We start from the raw sequence: 8,967 nt of genomic DNA, 5'->3' as shown, positions 1-8,967 counted from the left end.
TGCGACTGGGAGTGGAGTCTGACAGTTACATTGGTGACAAACTGGGGAGGGCCGGCGCAGGGGGGGGGGGGGGGGGGGGGGGGGATATGCTATAGATTTGTAACAGAAAAACATCAGAAATAGCGGTACTGTGGAAAGGCGCCTAGTTTTTCTCAGAAAGGGAGTTTCAGCGTTGGTCCATAATATGAACATTGCAGATGGAACGTAATGGCAGAATCTGCTGTAATCGCAGCAACATTTCTAAAACAAAATGCTCTTTCCTTTCTTTTTTAAAAGGGAACTGACCACGTCTTTCCTGGCAATTTGTAATGGCTTTCCATTTTCACTCAGTAATAAAATTAATTGATGAAATGATACTTTTGTTGCAATTTATGAATTCTGAAGTGGTCCCAAATTCTCAATATTTCTAGAAATGATGACAGAATTGCTCATGGATTATTTTTAACATTTATTTGTGAAACATGACAACCAGTAAGCAATGAACTTTGGCAGTCAGAAAGGCCTCTCCCCTGCCTCACAATCCAAAATGAAATTCCATTGCATTTTCTTTAAATCCATCCATTTCCTAATATATATTTACAGAATTTCTAACTACACGCAGACAGGGGAGTTTACCTTTTTAACATAAAAGGAGACTCAAATCCATTAAAGACGTTCCATTTCTCCATTGCAAGGATAGAAAGAGTATAAATATTTTTTTTCTTTTCAAATTAAACTTTTACGAAGGGTATGCTTATTTCAATTTAAAAGTTATTAAAAAGAACAAAAAAAAACAAATATACAGGCAGTTGTGCAATAATAATTTAGCAAATATTATTAACAGTTTTTAACTAAGAATACATTTTCATATTGCTACACACTGTAGTTCTCAGCTGGGCCACAAGGGGCAGTCATCAGCACGGAGTGTGACGCACAGATGGTCTCGGTGGCAATTCCACAGAGATGACATGGTCACATGACTACTCCGATCCTTTCTCATGTGTCTGTGTTTAGCCCACCTGTTTCACTGAAGTGTCCCTGCGGCTAAGGCCAGTGAGGATTGGGGGGTGGGTGCGGGGAGTGGACAGGAAGGGCACTATACAAGGATGCTACAACAGTGGAGATATCCCACTGTACTGCAGGAATGATTTGTGCGGGAGATTACTGACTGACACACTGCTTCAAAGCCAAGAAGTGTAACAGGATGACCTCAACTGTGCTAAGAAAACCAGTTAAAACAGTTATAACAATAATAATAATAATACAGCTAACATATTTACAGTAAGACAACAGTTTTTGTATTTGTCGCCAAATACTGTAGTTCTCAATGACTGGACTGGAATATTGTAAGTTAATTTCCGAGGACTATGATCTGAACGCAAGGAAAATATTTGAGCTTGAAATGGTTTCTGATCGGTTCAGCTTTTCTTCTTCGCTTTCCTCACTTTGTCCCGGGTTCGACAGGAGTGGGGAGGAGGAGGGTGTCCGTGGGGAGAGGGGGGGAGGAATGTCGTATTTGGTCATGTGGTCATGCGCCAGACCAGTGTTTCCCAATCCGGACCTCCAAGTGGACTGTCTGGCAGGGGGCTCGGAGGGAGCAAAATTGTGGACCGGCTGTGGGTCCCTGAGAACCGGACTGGGAAACCCTGCTCCACACAGTTTGGTCAGCATGCGTTCTTTCTGCGGTCAGACTCTCCTTTGCCTCCGGTTGGATTCTTTAATTACTTTTTCTTACCACCATATTAAGTCTGTAGGAAAAAGGCACTGACGTGACCTGCTGGAATTAACCATCGTTTGTTTATTTTAACGCTCTTCGTTAAATCAGGGAAATGAGTGTGACGTGCCAGGTGTATTCCTGTGATCGTTAAGGTACTGAGCATGAGGAGGTAGCCATTTTGGAGACAGCAGCATTAAACGCCGGAGGACAGAATTTTCAGGTTCACTATCTGCCATTCTAACTACCGTCGTGATCTGTGCATCTGCTCTCCATGTGACACTAAAACAGTGTGGCCGTCACTTTCACGAAAGCAGGGACACTGACACAAGCTTCACGCGCCTAAGACATCAGCGATGTTGGGAGACGAGGTCGGACAGTCAATCTCAGGCAGCACGAAGTCGGCATGCTTGGCAAGAGATTCCTCCTGTCTTTAAGGCATCTGCCCGGAAAGCTCATAACACACTAGTCTTAACTAGAGAGCCAGAAGTGTGTAACTGCTATATCACTATATAAACACACTTAACGAAACCTGTTTGTCCAGCACCATCAAGACAGAAGATATAAATGTTTAAAAATAATTTTAAAAAATTAAAAAATAAATCCCTCAGTATCAAAAGAACATAAATATTTAGCTTTCTCCTTTTTAGTCCTTTTAAAATTAAGAAATAAAATACCAACATGAAATATGTCATAAAAGGTTTCATAATGGGTGCATACGTCACTCCCGAAGCTGCTACGCTTCAGTGTCAGGAAGTGACACGTTGACCTGGACATCCAACCAGTTTTGGTCGTTTCGGTTCACCACCAAATGCCTTCTGGACGGAGTTCAGAACAGTAAAATAACGTCAGAATACAGAACGTAGATAAAAAATGGCGTGTGGTTCGGAAAGGATGGAGGAAAAACAAAACATCAAAAAGGTCCCGTCCACTAAGGGTGGTTCATGATTCTGACCCGGCATAATGTTTACAGCTGGGTTTGGACCGCCTGTAATCGTGCATAGCCTCAAAACTGCATGTGGCAGACGAGGCAATGATAGCCTTTCCTGTGAAGTATACTGGCTGTATACAGTCTGAGCCACAATAGTAGCTCATATCAATAAAAAAGTACCACTTTCAGGGAAGATGGACTTGAGAAATATCTATAAGTGAGTTTCTTTCTCTAATTTGTATTGGATTCCTGTCATTCTGCTAAGACCTGCTAGATGGAGTTTCCCCCGGATCCCATGTCAGTAAATGGTCTGATTCCAACACATCTCTCAGATGAGGCATTCGTGGGTGGGGGCGGGGGTGAATCTGGCCACCTTTCGAGGCACGGGTATTAGAATCCTTCTACCCCCTTTCCTTGGCGTGGGGAATGAGGCGATCACGGAATGGTTTGGATTCATCCAAAGAGGTTGCATGGAAGAAGGAGAGGATAATTCTCCCTTCAAATTCTTAACCTTTGAGGGGGGGGGGGGATTGCTACAGAATGGGATGGTGAGGCACGTAAATGCTGGGGGGGCAAGAGGGGTTTGACAAAGTTAAGTAGTTAGAATACAGCACAAACAGTCAGTAGAGTACGGTAAGCTGTATTCCCAGCACTCTTGCTCTGTCCTGGTGATGTTGCTTCCTGCTGGTAGTCTTCAGTAGTTTGGGCGATATTCTAGAAGACAAGCTCTTTTTCCTTGGCATTAGAATCTGACATCTAGCCAGTGCACCTTTCTGCCTGGGTGCGGGAGGTGCAGATTAGGCAGAGCCACCTCCTGTCCCCTCACTCCACGGGGCCACATCCCCTTTCTCTTCCAGGGAATCCGGCGAGCGCAGCTTGCAGTGGCCTGGGCCATGACGGGTGGCCAGGCGGGATGGCCGGGAGAAACAGGAGGTCAGAGATGGGGAGGTGCATTCGCAGGCCGACTCCTGCTTTGGGGTAAAGACAGCGAGATCAGGAGTGGATCTACATTTGACAATGCTCGAGGATGTTTCCTTTTTCAGGAGGCTAAACTAGGGGTTACTTTGGGACAGTCGCCATGGTAACTTACCTCGGACGCAGCCTGGGCCTGCTCATCCCGCTGACTCTGCTTCATGAACCTCTTGTTAACAATCTTGGTGACATTGTCATTCCCAGCCAACGTGGTGCTGGGGGGCCACTCTGGCTTCACCTCATCGGCCGGCATCCCCTCCCTGAGTGGCCTCTCCCCTGCGGCTGGCATGGGCGTCTGCACCCTGCCACATACGTTGCGGAAGAACTCATGGACGATGCCATATCTGTGGACACCGGGCTCGGCGCTGGGTTTGCCAGCTGCCTTGGGACCAGTGCTGGGGACCTCCATCTTCCACAAGGACTCCACACTGCCTGAGTGCTCTACCACGTTGAAGAGGCTGGACAGGCCGTCGTTGAGGCCGCTGAGCACAGGACTGTCACGGGTTGTGGTGGAGCGGGCCCAGGCAGAACCGTTCTGCCCACGGTGGTGCAGGTTCCACAGGCTCCGGTCCTTGGATCCATCCAGCTTGGAGGACGAGGCAGACACTCTACGCTGGAGCTTGGGTGAGCCGTACTTGGGTGAGCAGCACGGCCTCTCGATGCGACTGTGGACCTTCTCGAGGGAGCTCGAAATCTGGCGTGAACGTGTTGATGCCAGTGAGGACACCCGTGGTGGTAGGCCCTTGGCATGGAGACTGCTGCTCCTGGGCCCCTCAGTCTGGAGGCCCACACTGACAAACTGGGCTGTCTGGGTTCCGGTGCTGACCACGCCCACTGTCTGGCACGCGGTATCCTTGCATTTCCTCTCCAGGGAGCTGGAGCGGATGGCTTGCCGGACACAGTTGGTCATCTCCTTCATGTCATCGCTCAGGTTGCCTGAGATCTCCAGGTCGTGGAACGGTGAGGGAAGGCCAGCTGAGGCCACGGAGGTAGGCCCGTTTTCCAGCAGTTCCCTATGCTGCTTAGAGAACTTGCAGAGCCATCTGTCATAGGTGCTGGGAGCAGGGTCCTCCTTGTCCCCAGGTCCTCGAGATCCTTCACCAATGTGCGAGCTTCCTGGCTCATCCTGTGGTGTTTCCTTAGCCAAGCACCTCTCCATACGTCGAACCACGGGTGGGCTGTAGTAGATGCGGATCCCAGTCTTGTCGGGGGCCGTGTAGCTCCTCTGGATGTGCTTGAGGCTCTGGTCCAGGCCTGGGAAGCTGCTGGTAGTGGTAGGACAATCCCAGGTTTTGAAAGGATCTCCCTTCTCTAAGAGAGCTACCTCGCTGGTGAGGTACTTCCAATTCTTCTTGTTCAGGTCATTCAAGTCAGTGTGGGTTAGGAGGTTGGGCAGGACACCAGGCTGTCTGTTCCTTCCCTTAATATTAATCCCATCAATTTCACGCATAGGGGCAAAAGGACAGGTTTCTAGAAGATTCTCAAATTCTGGCACCGAAGAGATGGATTTGGTCCTGCAAATTACAAACGAACAGAGGAAAGCAGTGAAGACAACAACTGGATGGTACTCTATAGAACAGGGAACACCAACTGTTGGGACTCCAACATGCAACGGGACCCAACTACTAATCCATCCTACTCCCGGCCCCAGGTGGAAAAATCAATCGATGGGGGTTACCCCCACCCTGACCGCAGTGGACCTTGGAATTGTGTTGCTGATAGAATTTGGGGAAAATACTTAGGAGATGTCTGCTCATGAAGATCTGCACAGTTGAGAGGAACCTCACCTCTTCGCGTCTGCTTCTGATGATCCCCCCTTTTCTGAAATCTTCTCTGGCTGCAAGAAGTGCAAGAAGTCAAAGTTGAGAAAAATGTAAACACTCGGGAAGGAAGACACAATAACCTTCTGAAATTGATCATCTCTCTCATTTCACTATGTGGAAATGATCTAGAAATTCCAGCTGTGCAAAAACACATCAGGGAACATGACTCTTATCAGTCACACAGTTGTACTGCTAATTTGAATCCCATATTCCTGCTTCCACAAGGTCATGAAGCATTAACCAAATGACGGTCTTTGATCTGTTGATGTGGTACACAGGACCCTCATGCACACCTTTCATGCACACTCCTCGTGCACACCAGGTGCCCTACTCATCCTCCTAGCCCACAAGTAAGCAGCAGAAGTTGACAGCACAAAGAACCCGCACAACACTTCTCGTGCTGTTGGCTTCTGCCACTTGTGTGTTATAGCTTAACTTTGGTTCCTCTCTACTTTTCTCGGGTTCAGCAAAGCAAGAAAAGAGCCCGGACTGACTGCCTAATGGCCCGGAAGAGGCAGAAGTTCCATGGGAATGTGGCTTTCCTGTTTTTTAGGAATGGGCCTCAATCTGCGGCAGACTGGATCGGGTCCAGACAGGCAGTAGGTCCTGCCAAGTGGAGCAAGGCTTTTTTTGTAGGGACCCAGAGCTGACTGGGTCCCATTAAATCGAACAGGAAGAACGGCGACCAGATCAATGCCTGAGGGTCCTTTTCAGCTCTGGTACATGAATGGACAATCACTCTTTAGGAGATAAAACACTAACGGCATGCTTAGCGATAAATAAAACAACAGTGAAGCTGGATGTGTACGACACGGGATTTTCAACAGCTGGCCGCCACAAATATCAATTGGCCTTGATCCATTACGGGATTTAATTTAGGGTTTGCCAGCATCAACAAACGGTTCTGAACGTGTACCGCAAGCCCAGAAACCATCCTTAGTCACTGAACAGCGATCTCTACTCCCTGTGACCAAGCAGAGTACTTTACGCATGACTAATCCCACAGCTTCCTCGGAGGAGCACGGCTATATTTCATGCTGCTGTGCATCATGAGGATTCACTTCCTTCCTGGCTGTGGCTGAATCCTCGTGAGAAAGCTTCCCCCACATGTTGTCCCTGAACCCACAGCTTGCCATCATGGTAGCTGCCTACAGAGGTTCAAACGGCTTCTCAACGAGTGCCGCTGGAGACACGAAATCACTATGTGTGCATCATAATGACACACTGTATCTCTGTGGTAATTCGTCGTGATGCCATTGTCTTGGAAAAATCAAATCTTCTCCATAAATAGCGGACATAGAAAAAGAGTAATAAGAAAAGAAACAAGGAGGAGAAGTGGACGGGAATGCAGGGCAGGTTCCCAGGGGCCAAGCGGAGGTTCAGGTGCTGGCGGCTAACCTGGCCGGTCTTGGCCTGCGTGTCTCGCAGCCGCTGCTCCCACTGGCCACGCTCCTGATTGAAGCGCTCCAGCAGTTCCAGCTTCTCGCGGCTCCAGTTACGCTCGTTGATCTGCAGCTGCTTGGTCAGGTCCATGACGGCGGCGTAGGAGTCGGCCAGAAGGTGCTGGTGCTCCTCGCGTTCCCTCCTTAACGCTGCCTTCAGCTCTGGGGCCTCCTTCTCAGCTGCCATTCCAGCTTTCCCTGCCTTGGACTCCAGCTGTGAGGGGGTGGGATGGCTGGTTGGTTCATGGCTATGAGGACGCCCACGTTTTCAGGCATTAAATTTGGCAGATTATATATAAAAGGCACAGAAATAGACTGATACATTTCTTGATGATAAAATAAAGAATTAAATAATATGTGCGAATATTTAAGGCCAATCAGATATAAGACAATCAGATATACAGTGCCCTCCACGATTATTGGCACCATTTTTCTAAAAAAGGGTTAGAAAAAAAAAACACCTTTTTGTGAAGTGGCTTCACAAAACCTCAGTGTGAGATGACGTTACTTCACCAGAAGGTGGATTTTTTCTACCCTTTTCACAAATCTTTACAAGGGGTGCCAATAATTGTGGAGGGCGCTGTATATATAAAATATTTAAGAAACAAAACCAGCAACACACCAATTCTCTCAGAACTAACTACAAAACTTGGAAATGCGTTATTTACAATAGGTATGTTTTCTCCCCTGTTACAATTGGACTTGATGAGCAGTGATGTCTGGTTTAACAGCTGTTGCTTGTTTCTGAGGCACAGCAGTCCCACAATCAACACCAGACCCATTCAGCCACCATATTAAACACAGGGGTCAGCATGAGTCTCCTCTTTCCCAGCATGCAATCTGGATCTTTACGAAGTTTTTGAAGCAAACCTTCGTTGGCTCACGTGAGCCGCAAAACCCATCGGTTGCATACATAAACACAATAGTGCTCTTTTGTCCTGGACATGAATGAGGAACCGTTGCAAGGGAAACTTGGGAATAGTACCAAGGCATCCATTTTTTCCGGGTTCTGGTCAAAAAGTCACCCAACCTTGAAGGCCCAAAGCAATGGCGACTTGCCATCGGCTTCCACCGCCTGCCTTTCACACTACGCCAAGGTCAATGTCAGGATGGACGAAATGACGCTGAAATACAGCTTGCTGAATGCAGTAAATCTGCCCCCGGCTGCCACGGCATCCCATCAGCACGGTGCCTTTCGGGTGCCCGTTTTCCTTACAGCTCGTCTGCCAGCTCCCCGTAAAACACTCAAACTGCACCTGGCCGCCTTCCTTCACCGCAGTTCTGAGACCAAATTAACATCACTGGCATCAATCGTTATGGAATATCCTTAAAGGGGCTGAATTGACGGCTTTGCTGCTTTTTGGGATAATGACTTATTGCAAACTCCTACAGAAAGCTTAGAGAAACACCAAAGCTTTACGACAGGCCAGAGATATAGTCTAGTACAGTGGTTGGGCTCTGCTGGAGCTTTTCAAGGATAGACTAAAGCTTGCTAGAGATTCTAGTGAGATTCCAGACCATGGATATTTTTATCAGTGGTGCTGAACTCCTTTGGAGACACCAGAGCTGAAGCACTCGGTAGAATCGCTCTCATGACGTTAACGCGAGTATGGAGGGCAGCTGCTCACCTGCGCAATGTGACTCTTAAGCTCAGTGCGCTCCGCCTCCCATGAAGCCTTTGCTCGGGCAAACTGCTGGGTGAGCTCCTGAGATCCCTGCCGTTCTTCTCGCAGCTCTGTGGTCAGGTCATGTAGCGCCCCCTTCAGGTCTGCCAAGGTGCTGCTCAGCCCACTGGTCTGTGAAAACTTTGTACTTTAATTAATTATAAACTGACCGGTATTTCTATTCACTATAATTTGTATACTTTATGCAGCCAATAACGAACCATCATCAAATAGCTGATATGTCTTTGGGACAAGGAAGCCGTTCGATTTCTGACAATGAGACCAGGAAAATCAGTCCCATTATGAAAGCTGTATCATCTTATAGCCATTTCGTAATCTTCTCAACTTGTACGCTATGTCAGATGCTGTTGACCCAACAGCTCTCTTCTCAAAAATTACTGTAGCTCTCTGTGAAATTCGTAAACATGAACCCCCGGCTCTG

General features: G+C 47.8%; 1 protein-coding gene across 5 annotated transcripts in view; it reads right to left on the bottom strand.

The window, feature by feature from the left end:
• Nucleotides 1-435: 435 nt before the first annotated feature.
• mtcl2 (microtubule crosslinking factor 2) overlaps nt 436-8,967 on the bottom strand; it is a 32,975-nt gene continuing 24,443 nt past the window's right edge. For 3 of the 5 annotated variants that reach the window (XM_023834142.2, XM_023834141.2, XM_023834139.2), the window contains exons 11-15: nt 8,490-8,666; nt 6,818-7,075; nt 5,384-5,433; nt 3,715-5,110; nt 436-3,595 (exon numbers count right to left, since the gene is read on the bottom strand). In XM_023834142.2, coding sequence (XP_023689910.2) covers nt 3,422-3,595; nt 3,715-5,110; nt 5,384-5,433; nt 6,818-7,075; nt 8,490-8,666 — 2,055 coding nt within the window. In that variant the 3' untranslated portion in view covers nt 436-3,421. The remainder of the gene's footprint in view (nt 3,596-3,714; nt 5,111-5,383; nt 5,434-6,817; nt 7,076-8,489; nt 8,667-8,967) is intronic. The other 2 variants (XM_023834140.2, XM_023834143.2) reach the window with 2 other exon arrangements.

This window comes from Paramormyrops kingsleyae, chromosome 18 (assembly GCF_048594095.1).
Source record: "Paramormyrops kingsleyae isolate MSU_618 chromosome 18, PKINGS_0.4, whole genome shotgun sequence".
NCBI lineage: Eukaryota > Metazoa > Chordata > Actinopteri > Osteoglossiformes > Mormyridae > Paramormyrops > Paramormyrops kingsleyae.
Note: the sequence above shows the minus strand (reverse complement) of the source record. Positions and strands in the feature narration are given on the sequence as shown.